At 53.5% G+C, this 20,059-nt stretch overlaps 1 protein-coding gene across 1 annotated transcript; it reads right to left on the reverse strand.

Moving 5' to 3' along the window:
- Window positions 1-214: 214 nt before the first annotated feature.
- Window positions 215-18,411, reverse strand: MAP1LC3A (microtubule associated protein 1 light chain 3 alpha). The gene is made up of 4 exons (XM_058036204.1): window positions 18,299-18,411; window positions 8,555-8,610; window positions 1,699-1,805; window positions 215-1,201 (listed from the first exon to the last, which is right to left on the reverse strand). Exons 1-4 carry the CDS (start codon window positions 18,336-18,338, stop codon window positions 1,039-1,041), a joined length of 366 nt encoding a protein of 121 aa, XP_057892187.1. The 5' UTR covers window positions 18,339-18,411; the 3' UTR covers window positions 215-1,038.
- Between the last annotated feature and the right edge of the window lie 1,648 nt (window positions 18,412-20,059).

The following is a 20,059-nucleotide window of genomic DNA, read 5'->3' on the forward strand; positions in this document are numbered from 1 at the left end:
TTATGTTTATTTTATATATATATTTATATATATATTTATATATATATATACCTTTGTATAGATTAAACTGGGGGGGATTTTATCATATACATTTTTTTGGTATAATACATGAGAAACAGGGACAGGAACATAGCAAATATAAATCAGTACATTCCTTCAGTGAACTCCTTGACACAGTGAGAGTGAAAAATTGCATGCAATGGGGAGACAGAGAGAAGGGAAATCAATTTTATTAGAAAAAACAAAGAAACAAGATAATCTAGGTACAACTGTCAACAGAGGAGCAGCACTATAGATGGCAAACCTGTATAAATTAAAAGAAAATTCCACTCTGACATCTACTATGCTTTAAAGTGCAATGAAGCCTGATTTATTTACCTACAGAATACAGGAAAGTTTCCCCCTCTCCCCATTCCAATCTATCCCTAAAAAAAAAAACAAACCAAACAAACAAACCAATAAAATAAATCTAAAGGATATACATTATCCACAGTCCTATAGAGACGCCTACATCTACTCAGTAGCACCAAGAATCTGATATGGGTGTAATTAAAATCAATTAAAACTCGGGAGCAATGGTAACATCTGTTAGCTGCTTCTGCAGACCTCCTGCCCTTTGTGAGTGCCTGGGGAGAGGAGGCTCCCCCTGTGCTGGGTGACAGCGGCCCAGCGGGTCTGGCAGCAGCAGAGCACACACAGCACAGCGAGAGCAGCGCGGGGACAGGGGGACAGGGGGACAGAGGGACAGGGGGACAGGCCCCAGCGGGGTCTGCGGTGCTGGCTGGGGGTGTCACACACCTGGGCGGGCACCTGGGGGAGTGGGACTGACCTACACAGGGGAGGGGTTGTGCGAGTCCAACACGCGCCACGAGCCTCTTTGGTGACAGGGAGGGTGACAGGGAGGGTGACAGGGAGGGAGGGAGGGGAGGGGGGTCAGCACAGCCCCCCTCTCGTGAGCCTCTGGCTGTGTTGTCCTCCGAGGCCAGGGGCCTCTGTGCCACAGTTCATCTGTCTCCACATGCCAGCTCTCAGCAGCCCTCAGAAGCCAAAGGTCTCCTGGGAAGCATAGACCATGTAGAGGAAGCCATCCTCGTCCTTTTCCTGCTCGTAGATCTCCGAGATGGGGGTGGACACGCTGACCATGCTGTGCTGGTTCACCAGCAGGAAGAAGGCCTGGGTGGGGTTCAGCTGCAAGCGGCGCCTGTGGGGCAAAGGCAGGGTCAGGGTGGGCGCCCTCACTGCCTGCTCCTCCTCCCCAGCAATGCTGTGCCCTTGGGGCCAGGCCTGTGCAGCCAGGGCCTCCTCTGGACCTGCTCCCACCCCTCAGGACATGGTGTCCATGAATCTGAGCTGCCCGAGGCTCCAAGGCCTCCTGAGCCAGGATTCTGCAAAGCCCTCCTACTCCAAGGGCTAGTAAGGACAAAGCAGAGGGGCCTCTTCCCTCTGAGTTGAAGAATAAAAAGAGGGGATGGGATCCCTTCATTGCTTCATTGCTCTCTCCCTTGAGGGAGAGACCCCAGCCCTTCCCAAGGTGCTCAGAACCTGCCCACCCCTGCCCCCCACAACAGCCTGTACCACACCCAAGGATGCTGGGGCTTCCACGTCCCCATCCCTGCCCTCAGCAGCTGCCTCACCCTCACCCCAGCACCCTGCAGTGAGTGGCCTGTGGGCAAGGACAGGCTCACTAACCCCACTCACCGGATTATTTTGACCAATTCACTCATGTTGACATGGTCTGGGACAAGGAACTTGGTCTTATCCAGCACTGGCAGCTGTTTCTCCCCTTTGTAGCGTTCAATGATGACCTGGGGGAAAGTCAAGGGCAGGATTAGTCATGTTCATAGTGCCCCACACTGGTCCCAAGGTCAGATACAAATCCAACTAGCATGGGTAGAAAAGCTGAGGTACAGTCTCACTTTGCTTCACTCTCACAAGAAACAAAACAAAAAAAAGACATGAGCAGTGAGCACCAGGCTGGCTGCAGATGGCTCTTCATCCATCACCTGTGCCTGAGGCAGGCAGTGAACAGTGTCCAGAACAATGAACTAAAGCACCAAGTGCTCTGACAGGCTGAGAAACAGTGGGCACCACTGGACTGACACAGATTCTGTACTCTGGCATGCAGGACATCTGAAGAGGAGTGAAATATTTTAACATCACTTTCTGACTGACCAAACCCACAGGTTTTGCTGGCTTGAGCTACAGACAGCTCATGATGCAGTTTCCTTCCTGCTGCCATTCAGCATCCCTCTTCCTGCTCAGGAACAGCTGTGGATATTCCCAAGCAAGCAGTTCTCAAGTTCTCAGAAGTCCCAGTGAAGCCACTCAGGCATTCCTTCAGAAAGGGGGGTTTGGATTTCACCAGTCCCACTCCTTATGTTAACAGCTAGACTCTGGGAAGGATCAGAAACCAGGGCCACCCCAGCTGTACACTGAGCTTCCCAGGCACTCCTGCATGGTGCCACCACAGGGACAACCCAGCCCGTCCTCCTCTGCCAGACATCTTGATTGGAAAAGTTCTAACCATCCCTACATTCTGAAATGGCTGAGTGATGATTTCTGATCCATTTTCCTGCTATTATAGTTAATGATTTTCTTCTGTGAAGCTGTTTGCTGACAGCTACAATTGCTGTTCTAAACCAGCCTGAAAATGTACCATTGTATTCTGAGAAATAAAGTGGCAGGAAGTTAAAATAGGGAATGTACTTCTAAGAAAAATGAAAATAAGTGAAGAATGTATAGCTTAGTATGTTCCCATTGCAGTGCTGCTCTCTCACATCTCTCCAGCAACCTGCTGATTTCCCCACAGAGAGACTCTTGGATATCCATCAGCCCATTATCCTCTCCCACCTGAGACTGAACATTATTTTTCACTACAAGGCAAGGAATTGCCAGAATTTGTTTTCCCAGGTCCTTTCCAAAAGTACTCGAGAGCTGCAAATGGCTTTTGGCAGCAGAGGGACGGAGCAGGGTGCAGAGAGGAGGATCCCCAGGAGATGGCTCTGCGGAGCCAGAAGGACCAGAGAACCCCTGGGAACACGGATTTCCCTTCCCTGATTTCCCTTCCCTCTGATCCCGTGTTGGCACCTCAGCCTCTGCAGCAGCAGCAGCAGCAGCAGCGGAACCCGTGCCCGGCTCCCCCACGAGGTGGGTGAGAGCCCCCGGCTGGGACAGAGCGGAGCCCCGGAGCTGGGGATGGCTGAGGAGCCCCAGGCTGGTGGGACAGGCGGGGCTGCAGGCTGATGATGGGCTGATGGCTGAGGCTGGTGGGACAGGATGGGCTGCAGGCTGATGATGGGCTGATGGCTGAGGAGCCCCAGGCTGGTGGGACAGGCTGGGCTGCAGGCTGATGATGGGCTGATGGCTGAGGCTGGTGGGACAGGCGGGGCTGCAGGCTGATGGTGGGCTGACGGCTGAGGCTGGTGGGACAGGATGGGCTGCAGGCACCAACCACAGAGGGGTGAGGGGCCCTGCTGGGGCTCTGCACCAAAACAGCCTCTGCAGAGCCCGCCCTTGTCAGGATCTCTCACTGGTCACAGTAACCCTGAGAAAAGTTGGAAAGTCTCTTTTCCCAGCCCAGCACTTGAAGGAGGAGTCAGGGCTCTTCATTTCTCGGTCTCAAGGTTGTTTATTGTATTTTATCTATCAAAAACTTTCTCTTGCCCTGCAAGGTTCATCCAGCAGGACAGTTCCGGGCACTCTGCCTGCCCCAGGGCAGTGTTATGTCTTTATACTAAAAACTACACATACAATGTTTACAATTACTTTCCAATACCTATCACCTATGTTAGACAGTGAGCTTCTACTCTAAACCAATCTGTGAGTGCCATCATCACAGCAGAAGATGGAGGCCAAGAAGAAGAAGGAGAAAGGCTGGACATGCCCAGTTCCCTCCATCTTGCCTCCTGAACCCCCATACCAGAAACCCCAAAATCTACTTTTTCACCCCATGATAACTTCACTATTATTCTTAAACTGTTGAGGCTTGCTGATCTTCATACAAGGTTGGTAATTTGCTCCATGGGTCATAATCAAACCCACAGGTGTTTTGGGCTCTGTGCCAGGGTCTCTGAGCCCCCTGGCAAGGTCCTGGCCATCCTGGACAGCCAGAGGGATATTCTGGGTTCCCACACACCCTGGACAAATCTCACCCAAGGGCAGCCCAACACCCAGGCCAGCAGCATGTGAACGAACACCAGGCAGCCCTCATGGGAAAAGGAGGATCTGATTAAAGAACCCCTTTCTGCAACAGAGTAAATCATGCATTGGGATATCCCCCACCAAGCTGTTAATGGCCCTCCATCCCTGCAAGGAGGGCACAGGGAGGACAAGATGAGCAGAACCATCCTGCTGCATTCAACTTGAATCTTACAAGCACAGGTGAGTGTGACCGTGTTCACAGGGGTTTTTGGATGAGGGAAGAGACGAGGATCTGACTCCATGTTTCAGAAGGCTTGATTTATTATTTTATGATATATATTACATTAAAACTATACTAAAAGAACAGAAGAAAGGATTTCCTCAGAAGGCTGGCTAAGAATAGAATAGGAAAGAATAATAACAAAGGTTTGTGGCTCGGGCTCTCTGTCCAAGCCAGCTGACTGTGACTGGCCATTAATTACAAACATCCAACATGGGCCAATCACAGATGCACCCTGTTGCATTCCACAGCAGCAGATAACCCTTTGCATTCCACAGCAGCAGATAACCCTTGTTTACATTTTGTTCCTGAGGTCTCTCAGCTTCTCAGGAGAAAAAAATCCTAAGGAAAGGATTTTCCATAAAAGATGTCTGCGACAGGTGAGTGTTTTGTCTGTGGGGAGAGGAGTCCTAAGAGGCTGAGCACTCCCAACCCCACAGACAGGGATCTGCTGGGAAACACAGGCAGCAGTGGCCCATCAGCTTTTGCGTTTGCACGGAGAAGCAGCTGCACAGCAGCTGTTTGTATATCCCCCTTTACCTGCAGAGAGGGCCCTGCACACCTGGATGGTGCCTCAGCTCTCACAGGAGCAGGACCAGAGGCTGGTGTCTCTCATTACCAGCCAGTTCCATCCCAAGAGGAACCACCTTTAGATTAATCCAACAATGGGATGCAGTGGCTGTCCTGGCTCCTGGAGCAGCAGCTGCCTTGTGCTCTGAGCAGACACAGAGCCTCTCATGTAGAACAACTCCAAGAGCTTCTGTTCTCAGAACATGAGCTGCTATTTGGGTAACCCAGCTAATGAGAACAGGTGGCCAATGGACAAAACGTTCTTGTCTAGCCCTGGAGGGAAAAGCATGATCAGATGCTAAAGTTACACTCCTGTGGCCCCAGGGAGGGTGTGCACAGCCACCTCCCAGCCCATATCCTCCTCCAAGCTGCTGCCTCCAGCCAGGCCTTCCTCAGCATGGGACACCTGCTCGTGCAGAGGGAACCACCACAGATCTCTGCAGAAACCAATAGTGGGCACAGGTGGGGAGGGGAAACACTCAGGCAGAGCCTGAAGTCCTGGTCCTGCTGCAAAGGGGCTTGGACAGTGTTTGTGATTACAGCCTTTGTCTGCAGAGATGGACAGGAAGGCTGGTAGGGAATATGGCCAGATGTGGGGGTCAACAGAGGCAAGGTCTAAGCAGGAGTGAGGCTGGGAATGCATTCCCAGCAGGCACAGAGGCTCAAATGTGTGTATGCAACACCTGGCTGACATCCACAGCCAGGCACAGACTGACACAGACATCACACCAGCACAGCCTGCACCAGCCCCACCCTGTCCCCTCTGGCAGGTGCTTTAGTGGCACCAGACACAGAAGCCCTCAGTCACAAAGGTGCTCTGGTGTTGATCCATCCAGAGTCATGTCAGTGCTGGACACTGGATCTGCAGCTCCCCAGAAAAGCACTCCCAGGAGCCCAGAGAAGGGGGTCCCTTCCTCTGAGTCCATGATTTGGGTTTCCACCCACCCCTGTGCCAGGCCAGGGCATTATGTGGGACATCCCAGCTGCCACTGTCTCTCCATGCTCCTCTGTGGGTGCCCAGATGAACCCAACAGAGCCCAAATTCCCCCTCAGCCCTCCCTGCCCTCACCAGGCCTGCCTGGATTTAGCACTGCAGGGCTTTGGGAAGGGGTTTGCTCCCATTGCTGCCCAGCACCAGCTGCTCCCCAGCAATGTCAGACTCTCTGAGGGTTCAGTCATCTCCAGAAAGGTCCCTGGGGCTGAGAGAGGCAGGGACAGTGCAGGGGCACAGGCTCCCTGTCCTCTAACAGGACAGAAATGATTTTGAAAACATATTGAAGCTGTGGATGGGGGTCCCAGTGGAAAGGCTGAAGGTCTCTGCTTGCTCTGACTCCCAAGGAGGAGCAGCTGGAGATTTCCTCCCAGCAGAGCAGAGAGTGAGCAGCCCCTGCTGCCAACACAACCATCTCACCTTGCCTGCAGGTGTGCCTGTGGTCAGCAGCTCCTGCCAGAGCAGGCAGCTCTGGGCATGCAGGGACAGCACAGGAGCCCCTGGCATGGACAGGGGACCTGGCTCCTGCTGTCCTCGCTGCACGTGCCAGGGGGGCAGCCTGGCATGAGCCTTGCGTGAAACAGAAGCAAAGAACTCCACGTCAGTCCCTTCCTCAGCTTTCCCTGCAAGTTCCCTCATGGAATCAGGAGAGATGAGCTCTTCCCTGGGCACACGGCCAGGCCATGTCCTCTCAAACCTTCCTGGCCCCCTCTCAAAGCCAAAGGGACTTGCCCAAGGACTCTGGCTGGAAACTGGAGATGCAGGAGGGCAGCAGGTGCTGCACAGCTTTGCTGTGGTTTCTGTCAGCACTAAGGGTGTGACCTTGGATCTCCCTCACTGCCCTGGCTGGGGGCTCAGACCCCTCTGCTGATTCCAAGGGCCTCTCCAGGGAAGCCAAGCACTTGGAGAACACAGCTCCTGTCTCTCACAGATCACCAAGACCTTCCCACAGTGATGAGCCTGCAGTGCTTGGATCATGGCAGTGCCCACACGGCCCTGCTGCACCAGGCTCTGACCACTGCCCTGAAACCTCCCTGGGACAGGAGAGACAGCACCAAGCTGGTGTTGGGCTCCAACACGGACCAGGCCTTTAGAGACAGCAGTGACACAAACACAGCTGGGCCCCACGAGCCTTCGTAGACCTTCTCACCACCTGATTCTTTTACCCCTCCAGCAAAACCTGAGGTGTTGACCCAAACACAAAGAGCACTCCATCCATGGGAGCTCTCCCACCATGTCCCAGTAATGCCACAGGACTCTGCCTGTGGATGCACAGCTCTGGCTCCTTCTGTCAATTCCCCGAGCAAAACACATTTGTTTGCAGGCACCTGAGACGTGCACATGGGTGCATTTTATGTACAACTCATTTCTAGCCTGGCCTTACAGCCAGAGCCTGAATGCACTGCAGTCAGCTCTGCCACAGCTCTGGAGAAATGCAGAGCCAGTCTAATGCCATTGAAACCACGTTAAAAGCAGAGGTAATCAATGTGCTGACAACCTGGAGCACTGGCCCAGGGTGCTGTGAGGGGCAGCCCTGCCCTGCTGAGCTGGAAACACGTGAACATCACATGAACACCACAGTGCTGGTGGGAGGAGAGGACAAGAAAGAATTCTTCTGGCTAGAAAACACTGTGCTAAAAACAAAACACAAATGAGGCAGAAGAGGACTGAGATGGGCCAAGAGCAGTTTGAGACATTCAGTCTTGAAGGCCAAATGCTGATAGTGTACAATTTTAAGACAAGGTTGATGTTCATCCAGCACTGAGAGGGAGCTGAACTAGGAATCCTGTCTTTCTGGTCATTGATGCTGTGATACAGCAAATAGTAAGCTGAGCAAGCCCCAAGTACATAACTTCATTGAATCATGGAATGGTTTGGGTTGGAAGGAACCTTAAAGGTGAGCAGGGACACCTGCCACTAGACCAGGCTGCTCCAAGCCCTGTCCAACCTGGTGCTGGACACTTCTAGGAACAGCATGTTCGTCTAAGTTCTCCATCTTCTCAGGAAGAGAAGCAAACACTCAGGTAGGAACTCAAAAGCAGACTCAGCCAAAGAGCAACTCAACATATCAGGTGTGACATGGGCAGGAAGAACTGCAAGCTCATGCTGTCTCACCTGTGCCTGTCAACCACAGGTGCTGGGACAGCACAGAATGGCTCTGAATGATTCTAAAAGAGACTCTGTGCTCTCAGAGCAGTGAAGATCAGCCCACACTCCTTTCTCTGGGCAGAGAAATCCTTACCAGGCTATCCAGGACAAATCAGGTAGCTACTACAGCCAAAACAAAAGCCATTTCAGAGTATTCTCCTACTGCACACTTGCCTGGAAATAGGTTTGAGATGAAATCAGCCCCCTGCCTCCAGGGCAGCGTGGAGCTTTGGAGCTGTGCTTTGCATGCAGAGAACACAGCTGCTGTTGGGCAGCTGGCACACACGGGGCACTGCAGGCTCGTGGGGACCATCCTGTGCTGATTCCAGGCAGCAAAGCTTTGCAAGCTCCATGGAGGCCACCCAGGAGCACAGAGGGGTCCTGAGAACAAAGCCTGACAAGAAGAGTGAGAACAATTCACTTACTGGGATCTTGTTTGGATGCTGCTCTCGGATCTGCTGCACTTCTTTACAACGATCCGCTGGAGGGAGAGAAGTGAAGAAATGAAGTTAGAAACACCTGTGGGGTAGGGCAAGCAGAACTGAGGGGCCCACCCTGCCAGCCACAGCCTGACCCAGAGAGGAACATTTTCCAAGGAATGCACATCCTGCTCCCCAGGCCTTTTGTGAGCATGCTGTGCCAGGTGTCAGCTCCAGTGACCAACCCTTCATGGGCTCAGCCACCCCAGGCTGGGACACTGCCTGCTAAACCTGGGCAGCACACCTGGGATCAGGAAAGTGAAAGGACACCGTAAAGATGACAAAATTCACTTAAATCCATCCTAGGCACGTGCAGCTCCTGGGTGCAGGGCAGAGCACAGCTTTGGGGACTGTGCTCATTGTGTCTCCTGGATGCCTCCCCCAGAGGGACAGTTCTCCAGCTGGGGATGGGTTTTAGCCATTTCCTCCTGCCTGCTGCTCACTTCCAAGCACTCCCTGGCACAGAGCCTGGCTCCACAAGAGCTGCACCAAGCCAAGGAGGACTCCTGCCCTAGCACAGAGCTGTGGAACAGCTACAACAGCTCTTGGCCTGACATTGCCAGGCCTGGAGGTAGGAGGAAAACCTGAAGCAAGCAGATGACCCACATGCAGAAAGACTTTTCCTGCGGTTGTTCTCACACTTTCTATTTTTATTCCATTTTCATCCAGAGTTTATTGACACACACAACAGGCAGCAAAGCTTGTGCACTCTTCCAGTTGACAGGAGAATTCCCACAGCCCTCACTGCTTTACCAGAGGGCTCTCCTCCTCCCACACCCCAGAGCAGCAGAAAGCAGAGAAGAAGCAGAGCCAGACCAGGGTATGTTCTCTCTGTGCTTGCTCTTCCTGGGACACCACAGACCTGTCCTGCTCCTGAACTGCCACTGCTCTGGGAGGTGCTTCACAGCCTGCACCTGAAATGCCCAGAAACCAAGCCAGGGGTGAAGATCTGACTGAGCACTGCCTAGAAAGGAGATGTGGGTACTGCAGGATCTATCACAGGATCATCCTGCCACACCTAGCACAGCCCCAGCCCAGCCCCAGCTCCCCATGGCCCACTGGGAGAATGGAGGGCTGGGTAAATGCATGAGTGTTTTCACCTCAGAAATATTGATAATTTCTCCTCTGAGCACTCAATAAAACTTTATTGCTTATATGTTGAATTTGGCTAGATATGACCTTGGGAAGAAACTGGAGTTTCTTTAAAAGCCACAAGACTACAAAATCACCAGATCATAGAAAGTTTTGAGCCCCATTTCTGCCTCCTCTGAGAGGAAAATACCACTCTGCTAGGAGCTGTTAGATCTTTTATTCTGTAGGACTCCATAGGCAAGCAACACAGAGCAAGATTATTTAGATTTCATGAAAAATTCAGGCATATTTATTTTGGGTTTTATGACTGAAGATGCAGCTTCTCATGTTTCCTTTTCATCCAATCCAGTGCTCCAGGGATCCAGAGTCATCCTTGTGATACAGACAATTTTCCCCTGAGGTACCAAGCAGCCGGGGAGTGACAGAGACATCAGCAGCAACGTGACACTGGCACAGAGACACCTCCCTGGCAGTGCCGAAGGGCACGGTGCCAGCAGCACCCAGCCCACAGCACCCAGCCCACAGAGCCCATTCCCACTTGTCACTTGTGTCCAGGACGGAGAATCCAAAAGGCTGCAGAGATGCAGAGCTCAGCTGGACAGCACTGATCACCATGGAAATTGCAGCAGCTTGACTGCAGCCAGCTCAGACTTGTGGGTGCTAACAGAGCCTGCAGAGCTGTGTCCTCACGTCTGGCCAGTCATGCTGGCTTCAGTGTCACCCCAGCCTGCTTCTCTCTCCATGCTGTCATGTGCATGAGCTTCCTAAACACCACGAGCTGCCCTGCAAGATCTCAGGGCTGTGTGCACAGAAGCCCCAACAATGCAGGTAATTGTGAGAAGGGTCAGAGAAGGAATTTGCTGAAGGCATGTTATCATGGTTAGTAAATGAAGGTAATCTTGGACATCCAGCTGGCCCAGGCTGCATGTGCCAAAGGGCAGCCACATACCAGACACCCTCCCTGCTCCCTGGAGGCATCACCAGCTGCAGCACAAGGTGACAGAAGCCATCAGCACCTCCATTTACACAGTGGGAACAGAGGTGCCTCCTGCCCATTGCACTGAAAATGGCGCCACACAGAGAGGAAGAGGGTCCATCATCACTCCAGCTGCACATCAGTGCCTCAGGATCCCAGCCCTGGGAGCACATGGGGAGCAGATGGGGTGCAGTCCTCTGTCCCCACAGGGAGCAGATGGGGTGCCCTGGACAGAGGGTGGCTGCTGCAGAAAGATCCTTCCAGCTCTTTCTGACTCCGTGCTCAGGACGAATAAGGGCACAAGACACCAGTGACACAGCTCTCAGCTGCCCTCAAGGCTGCTGGGCCACAGTGGGAGCTCCCCTGTCCCAGCCTTGGAAACCTGCCCCATGCCCAGGAGCTGCTCCCTTTGGCTGCAGGCCCAGGGCATTCCCACCTCCCTGACCTCAGGGCAGCCTGTGGCAGGAGGCTGATCTGCAGGTGACACAGGGCAATGGCAGCAGGTGCTGCTTTACTCCAGGGGCTGCTGCATCCCTCCAGCAGGTCCATGGATTGCAACTACAAACACCTCAAGCACTGCACTCTGGAATTGCTCACTTCAGGAACTCCATTGGGAAGGCAGTTGGGAGCAATCCCACCTAAGGTGCTCAGGTTCCTGAATCTACAGGCAGAAGTGTCCAGGACACCTGAAGCACTGCTGAACAGCACACTCTGTCCCATCCTAGCCTGGGAAAGCCAAGGAAGCAGGCTTGGCAATCAGGAAAGCTGCATCAATCCCTCGGTGATTCCTGTGCACCCGAGTGTTCACATCCAAGGGATCTCCAGCAGGAGACAGTGATGGTCTGATGGTCACCCACACCCTCCTCAGCCTGGGGTGGGAGCCAGAGGTGGAGCCTGTGACTCATGGAAGCACCAACATCACACAGCAGGAGCAGCTATAAATACCAGCCTTAATTCAGTGTCTGTGCAGTGTAACCTAAGTCACAGGGATACAGAGAAAATGGTTAAAGGGCATTTAGAGAAACCTGGCAGGAGGTGCCAGCCCAGCAGTGGAGCCCCCACAGTGCTGAGGACAGGCAGGATCCCCCCACCCCAGCACCTGCAGTGTGGCCACTCTCACATTCACACACAACAGACCTAACCTTACAAGCTTTGTTCTCCTCCTGCAGCTCTCCCAAACTGTGCTGAAGTTGAGACTTTCCCCATCCCTCCAGCACCTGGCCACAGTTAATCCCTAGCCAATGTGCAGAGCAAACCAGAGCTGTTTGCACAGCCCTGTCCCCATCCATGTTCTCCTCTGGTCCCTCCTGGCTGCCAGGGCAGCACAACACCAGCCCTGGGTGCAGCAGAACCAGCCCTGAGTGCAGCATCTCAGGGCTCCAGGCTCCTGCTGCTCCCACGGACCTGCATGAGAGGGAACAGCCCCATCCTTCCCTGCTCCAGCTGTGGGCACCACATCCCTGCCCTGAGGGAAGCCAGCCTTGTCCCCAGTGCCAGGGTGGCAGATCTCAACATGGCAGCACGATAAAAACCACACAATTTTATTGGTTTTTCCCAGGGAAACTTCTCTGCTAGGGCCTATTGAAAGTCAGGAGTATTTCTGTAGCATTGCATATGCCGGGAAATTGCCTATTTCTCCTCCAAGTGCTGTTTCAACTGTTAAGTACCAACAGCAAAGCTTGCAAATTGCCCAAAACACCAGAATCTTGGCTGTTTTCTTGACTGAGGTCCTTCCCAAGCTGTGCTCCAAAAGATGCGAGCACACTGTGTATCCCATGGCAATGCAGGGTGAGATCATTTCAGCGCTTGAGGAGAACAGTGGAAAATTTTGAGGCACACTTTGCAAACATTAACCTTTGTTATCAGCTGTGCCCAGGAGCCCTGGCCACGGGAGCCAGGTCCCTGCTGTGCTGGGTGCTGTGCAGGCACGGGATGAAAGGACAGTCCTGGATGCAAAAGAGCCTCAGCAGACAAAAGATACAGATGGTGGGACAGAAGGAAAACACATGGCAAGTCCTCCAACAGCGCTGTTGCATAAGGGGCACCATTTTCCAGGGATTCTGGACAAGCAGTGCTCAGGCCCTGCTGCTGCCCCAAGGCAGCAGATGGATGACAGGGAGAGGCCCTGCTGCCTGTGACCAGCAGGAATGGTGTTTTCCTGACCAGGAATGCTGTCAGAAAACACCACTAAGATCAAATACCACCTGGAAACGTCAGCAGTGTGCAGATCAACAGCTCCTGAGCTGGGCAGGGCTGAGAGCAGAGAGCAGAAATCAGCCAGGAGCTGCTGCCCCTCCCTGAGTGCCACAGCTCCAGAGGGCACAGACACATCCCTGGCACCTCCAGCCCTGTGGCTTCTCCCTGCCATCCACACAACACCCTGCCAGCCAGCCCGGAGAGGGATCTGCCTGAGATTTGAGGCAGATGCAAAAATGAACATGTTTCTTCAAGAAGCTGCCGTGGTCAGTCCCAGGGCAGAGTGCTGCTACAGGAATTGGATGGTTTGAAATCCGGATGTGTGTGGGATGAGCTGGCAAGGGCTGGAGACACAGGCCAGTTATGCAGGTCATTCCAGATGAACATCAATGACTATTTCTGTAATATCACACCACCCTAAGGCCAGACACCTCTAACCACCAGGAAACACCCAAATTGTGAGTGTGTGTGGCTCACCCAGCACCTGACCTGACCTGTCCTTGCCCAGTGCTCCTTCTCAGGCCAGTGGTGCTGCGGGAGGAGTGAGAGGAGATCCCACATGCAAGAAGGAAGGAGGCTGTGCCCAGGGCAGGTTCCTCAGCACCCCGGAGGGTACCCAGGCTGCACAGGACAGCAGCACTGCAGACCTGACAGTGATTCTGACTGCCAGGTTTATTTTATTTGTCTGTCTGCAAAGCTGGATGCTCCAGACAGAAGAAATGACTCAGGACCAAACCTACACTGCCCTGAACCTAAAAGCTTTGAACTGATAAAAACATATCTCTGCATGACAGAATAGGTGGAGCCTGAAGCTCCATTGTCCCTGGAAGTTATTACCAGCATAAACATGGAGCAGTGGATGCTCTGTCTTCATGGCTCTCCATCCCATCACTACAGCTGCAATAATACCAGATGTGCAGTGTCTGGGGGGATTTTGAAGTGCCAGGTTCTTGGGCCCTGTCACTGCAACAGAGCTTGAAAATGGATTTTAAGACACAAAGAGGAAACACCTTCATTTTTCTTAGCAGTTTAAAAGTGTAACAGGAGTATGATTTTGAGCCTGGCTCCAGGAATGAGCATTTGCATCTGGCTAATCATGATAAGGGCTCAGCTTGTGATCAAGCAGAGCCACACCACAACTGTGAACTCTAAATAAATGTCAAGACACTTGTCCTCTGGTTGTACAGTACCACTGTGACAGGACAAGGCAGATTGGCATTAAACTGACAGAGAGCAGGGTTAGATGGGATACTGGGCAGGAATTGTCCCTGGCGGGGTGGGCAGGCCCTGGCACAGGGTGCCCAGAGCAGCTGTGGCTGCCCCTGGATCCCTGGCAGTGCCCAAGGCCAGGCTGGGCAGGGCTGGGAGCACCCTGGGACAGTGGGAGGTGTCCCTGCCATGGCAGGGGGTGGGATGGAATGGTATGGACTTTAAGGCCCCTTCAAAACAAAACCATTCTGGGATTCTGTGATCCACCCCTGCCATGGGCTGTGCAGGATGAGCACTGGACCTCCAATCACCCAAACAGCTTAAAAAACTCACTGCCCCCTCTGAGCCTGAGGGGGAAATGGGCAGCACCTTCTATGTCACTTCAGGATGGCAAACAGAGGATTTACATCACAGTCTCAGATAAGGAGCTGCTTTTTTGCTCAACATTTAATCACATTTCACTATCCTTGGTAAAGGAACAGCAAGTTCCCTCTGTACCCTGGGGAGGCTGTGCCAGGGTTTCCCTCTGCCTGCTGTGTGACCTTCCACCTGTACAACCTTCCCATCCATCCCCATGACAGCAGGAACACTCTCAGATTTCTCAGGGCTACTCAGGACACTTCAGATTGCTCAAAGAAAGCCCCGGCCCTGCTGGCAGGATTGTATTTTGGTGCAGCCCCCCATGCACCAGGAGCGTCTGCCCAGCACAGTTCCCTGGTGTTTGTGCACAGACAGGCCTGGACATGCACAGCTGCTCTGGGGACACATGCCAGACACCAGAGTCTTGGATGCATTCCTGCATTTTCTCTCACAGCCTTAAAGCACCTTCTGAGGACAAAAGGCAGCAAACAACAGCATGACAGAGCTGGTGGTGTTTACACACTGCCAGTCAGGCACAGAATGTCACCCGAGCAGGTGACACACTGTGAGACCTCCCAGGTGACTCTCCTGGCTGTGATCCTGCTGGGACTGACCACAAAAGGAACACCAGAGCCAAGGGACATGACTTATCCATGGCTCATGGCTGCTCACTGGCAGAGGTGGCAAGGGCCCACCACCCTGCATTCACCAGTCTCCACCCTTCTGGCTCAAAGGAAGATCTGAAGTTTTTATAGTGAAAAAAAAATTAAGTAATGAACAAAACACACAGATTATATTATTCCTGGCTGCCAGTCAGGACCTTGTGTTATATAAAAGAATAATAATAAAAAATCAAAATTTGTGGTCTACATGTCAGTTTGGCTTTTGTTCTGCAAGCCTGTTCAGTTCTTCAACGTTGATAATGACCCCCACATCCAGTCAAGTCACAGAATGTCCTCAGTAATTAATCCAAGACACAGGCAGCTAAGCAGCAGCTTGGAGCAGCATCCTCCTCTCAGGGAACCCCAGCTCTCAGAGCACAGACACCCAAGGACCAGCCCAGGGCCAGCGAGGGCTCACAGACCGACCTCACATCAATATCCAGATGTTTTCCCAAGCCACCAAGGAGCAGAACTGTTGTGATAAGCCCAGGATGGTGTGTGAGGCAGACAGTTCAGGCCCTGCTGGTCTCTCAGTGGGTCCAGGCACTGGGTGAGCCCCCAGGGACGCCACTCCCCAGAGCCAAGAGGGGATTTGCTCCACACCCACCCCTGCCTTTCCTCTGAGGAGGACTGGCTCCCCCAGCCAAGGGCAGATCTGCCAGAGGACGGAACCTGGGATGGGAACACTCTGTCCACAGAGGCTGAGGTCAAACCTCTGTGTTTGTCCCCAAGCCAGGGGCTCCAGCTGAGCCAGCAGACACACGTGGGTGTGCTCCAGCCTCTGTTCCTGCCAGACACGGGACCGAGGGGCTCTGGGTCACCAGCCAGCCCAGGATCCAGGCCTGTGTCCATCACCACACTGGTTTGTGCTGCACTGAGGACACAGCTGGCAGCTGCTGCCAGCCCAGTGCAAACCCTGCTCAGGAGCAGTGGGACAAGGCTCCCAAGGACTCGTGTTCCTTTCGGGAAGCGCAGCGGTGCCGTCAGGCTGCTGCACGCTCCCAGCATTGCCAGGACAGCCTGTTCCTCTGACAGACCACAGCTTTGTTCTGGGAATTGTTTTGGACTCCTGCAACAGATCTGAACACGCCTCAGCCTGTGGGTTCAGCACATGGATGCAGAGGGTGCTGCCACATTTACCCCCTGCACTCACAGCAAGGAGGTTCTGCTGCCCAGGGCTGGCCCACAGAGCTCACCTGGCACCAGGGACAGCACCTGAGGCCATGGCAGAGTCACTGCTCCGTGCCCTCCACACACCTCAGGTCAAACCCCTGCTGCTTCCCAGCCAGTCCCCTTCTAAGTCCTCACAGTGATGAAGAGAAATCAGGAAATTTTACTCAGGAGAGACCCAAGACCAAGCAGATGAACAAACATAAGGAATCCACAGAAAAATTCCAAAAATACAAGAAGGGGGAACAAAAGCATTGAAGAAAGCAGAATCTTTGCTGAAGAGCAGCAGCCCAAGACCTAAGGCAGCCACTTGCCATGAAACTGGAGCCTGGGTGCCTTTGTAAACAGCCATAGCCCTGACTCTGCCTTTTCACTGCTTTTTTGGAACCCTTCCATTTCTGTAAAGTTTTGAAGCCTTAAAAATCAAGCCATTCTGAGGGTACAGAATCGCTGGAGATGTTTTCCACCAGCCCTCTCCAACTGCATTGTAAACAATCGCTTCCTGCTCCTGTTGTGTAATGATTCAAAGACAAAAACAAGCCGTATTTACTTTCTCCAACAGAGTAATTCCAGCCCTGACCCAGAGCAGCTGCGGGGGCTGCCAGGCCTCCTCCTCCTCCTGGCTCAGCTCGGCAGCCCAGTCAGCTGAGAGAGCAAAAGGGCAGAGGAAAGTACAGAGAAACAAGGAGCACTTGCAGTTGCCGGCACCAAACTCCCTCACCCGCTCTGTCCCTCCTGGGCTATTTTAATCCTGCTTGCTTTCAACTGCTCTGAGCCTCAGATTTTGTTTTCCTTCTGGCTCAAAGAAAGTCTGAGCAATCCACGAAGGCAAACCCGTCTCCTCTTAGCCATAATAAGCTGATTCTCACCAGTTTAACAGTAGGTAGTTACTAAGGGGCTGGTTTAAGACTTTGCTGGTTTTAAGACAGAGCTTAGGAGAACACAGCAGGCTCCCAGCAAGGATCCCAAGCTCCCAGGCTTGGGCTGGTTCTTGTTTGTGCGTGTTCCTTTGGCTCGTTCCTGTGGCAGGGGAGGGCTGGGTAAGCATTCAAGGCCAGAAGGGTTGTGCCAATAAAATACCAAATATTTACAGTTTCCAGGAGAGCAGCAAGGGCCTGGATCAGCAGTTTTCAGCAGGCAAAAGCTCCAGTTTTAAATCTTATGTAGGAAACGCCCTCACCTACATTTAGACAGTCTCTGGTATAATATGAGGGGGTTTTATGGCATGAAAACACTGATTTCAGCATTATACAGCAAATAAAGCTCAAATGCTACCCCTTCCCCAGGAATTTAACCTGCCAGAAACACACACCTTTCCCTGCGCCAGCTGGCAAAGGTCAAGGGAAAGAGCAGCTGGTGTTTCCTCGGATTCCGCTACCGGCTCTGGAGATAAAAATCTGGGACTTTCTACAGTCACCTCCTCACCTTCTGAGCGTCCCCAGCCTGCCCCTCTGACAAAGGGGTGGGGAGGATGTGAGCTCTGAGCCTCCACAACCATCACTGACTCCGCGCGGCACCCGGCAACAACACCCGCCCGAGGCCGCCGGGATGGGGAGCGCGGGGGGCGATTTTTGGGGAGGTCTTTGTGCTCTGACAGCCAAAAGGGACCCCCGGCCACCCCCTCGTCCCGGGCATTGCACGGCCCCTTGCGGCCGCCACCGCGCCCCGGTGACGGCGGTGCCCCGGAACAGCGGGAACACGGCGGGGATGGCCCGGGAGGGACGCGGCGGGGATGGGGCCCGGGGGGCACGGCGGGGATGGGGCGGGCGCGGCCCCCCCGGAGCGGGCCCGGCCGGGATGACAATGACATCACCGCGCGGCGGCTGCGGCACCGCCGCCCCCGGCCCGGGCCCCGCTGCTCCCGCGGCCGCGCCCGCCGGGACCCGCGGCGTTCGAGCCCGGCCCGGGCGGGGCCGGCCCGCAGGGCAGCACGGCGGGGGCGGCGCAGGGCAGATCCCCACGTCCGTCCGTCCGTCCGTCCGTCCCTCCCTCCCGCGCGGCCGCTCCCGGCCGGTCCCGGCTCACCGAAGGTGCGGCGCTGCTTGAAGGGCCGGTCCGAGGGCATCGCGGCGGGACCGGGCGGCACCGGGACCGGGCGGCTCCGTCTGCGCTGGGGCTGCGGCGGAGCGGCGGTGACGTCACCGGGCACCGCCCATAGGGGGCGGGGCTCTGCCCGACCGGGGCCCCACCCACCCCCGGGACCCCGGACGGGCCCCGCAGCGACCCCGGGGGTCACGGGCAGCACCGAGCAACCCCCGGGGCACGGGCAGCACCGAGCAACCCCCGGGGCACGGACAGCACGGAGCCACCGCTGGGTTTGGGCCACAGCCCAGCCCGTGCCACCCCTGCCATGGGCACGGACACCTTCCACTGTCCCAGGCTGCTCCAAGCCCTGTCCCACCCGGCCTTGGACACTCCCAAGGATGGGACAGCCGCAGCTTCTCTGGGCACCCTATGCAAAGCCTCGCCACCCTCACAGGGAAGAATTCCTCCCCTAATCCAATCAAAATCTCAGCTTTTTTAGTCTAAAACCATTCCCTCTTGTCCTATTACTATCTGCCCCTCTCTTTTTTATAAGCCCCAACATGGCAGAGAGCAGCTGGTGACACGAGGATGCTGTGCCATAGGAACACTGTGGCAGAGCATCCCCATTTCCCAATGGGACATGATGGTTTATTCAGAGGTGTCCCCAAACAGGAGCATTTTTTCCATTTCTGATGGATCAGAGCACCTGAGGGCCCTGCTTAAGGCAGCAGCAGTACCCCTGGGCTGGGGTTTCCAGAGGGGCTCAAAGCACAGAGGTGTCCGTGACTCTGGCCTGCCGTGGCATCTCCTGCACATCTTGACTCAAACACCTTCCAAGTGTCACCGCCAGCTCTGGGCAGCAAATGTGGCTGCTGTGAGAAGGGTGGAGAAGGAGGGATTGGGTGGGGATGAAGCCACAACAGCTCGGAGCACAGATTCCAGCCAACAAACCTGGACAGAAACTGCTCTCTCACTCCAACATTTGTGATTCCCACATCTACCCCAATCATCTCCTGCTAACGAGCCCCTTGTTCTCCCTGCTGCATTCACAGCCATGGCTATGCTGAATATATTAAAGCCTGCAGCACAACTACAAATAGGGCAGCTATTTCTGGAGCTGGTAAATGAATCAAAAACAACTGCAAACAGAGCGTCAGTGTTTCACCAGGTCCAATATCCCTCCTCACTGCACACCACAACAGGAGCTGTGTCATTTGGAGCAGTGTCTCCTTGTTACAGTGAATTGGCACAAAGCAGGAGTGAACACAAAATGTTAAAGGATTAAGTATAACCTCGGTAAAAAAAAAAAAAAAAAAAACAAACAAAACAAAACATGAAAGATGCAGTTTTGAAAGAACTGCTACAATTATTGTGTCACCAATTTAAACAAATATACGTTTAACAAGAACTGAAGATATTCTTGTTTCTCTGTTGAGTTTACCCAAGAAAGAAAACACTTTCATGGCCAATATAATGGATTTTCCTTGACCAAGCAGTAGTTAAACAATCACACACTGGTAAGAAGGTATAAACTCTTCAGATTCACTTTCATAATTAAGATACAAGTAGAGATATTAATCTCTGATATAGGTTCTGTTAATCAGAGAATACTGAAGGGAAAGCAGGAACGTTGAATCAGACATGGCAAGTGATGACCCTTACAGACTTCATCCTCAGCAAAGGGACTTGTTACTGTTGCTATAAAGTGTGAACCTCTTTTCCATGACAGGAATGTGAAAGTCTTTCCAATTTAGTGATGGG

Source organism: Melospiza georgiana, chromosome 17, assembly GCF_028018845.1.
Source record: "Melospiza georgiana isolate bMelGeo1 chromosome 17, bMelGeo1.pri, whole genome shotgun sequence".
Lineage (NCBI taxonomy): Eukaryota > Metazoa > Chordata > Aves > Passeriformes > Passerellidae > Melospiza > Melospiza georgiana.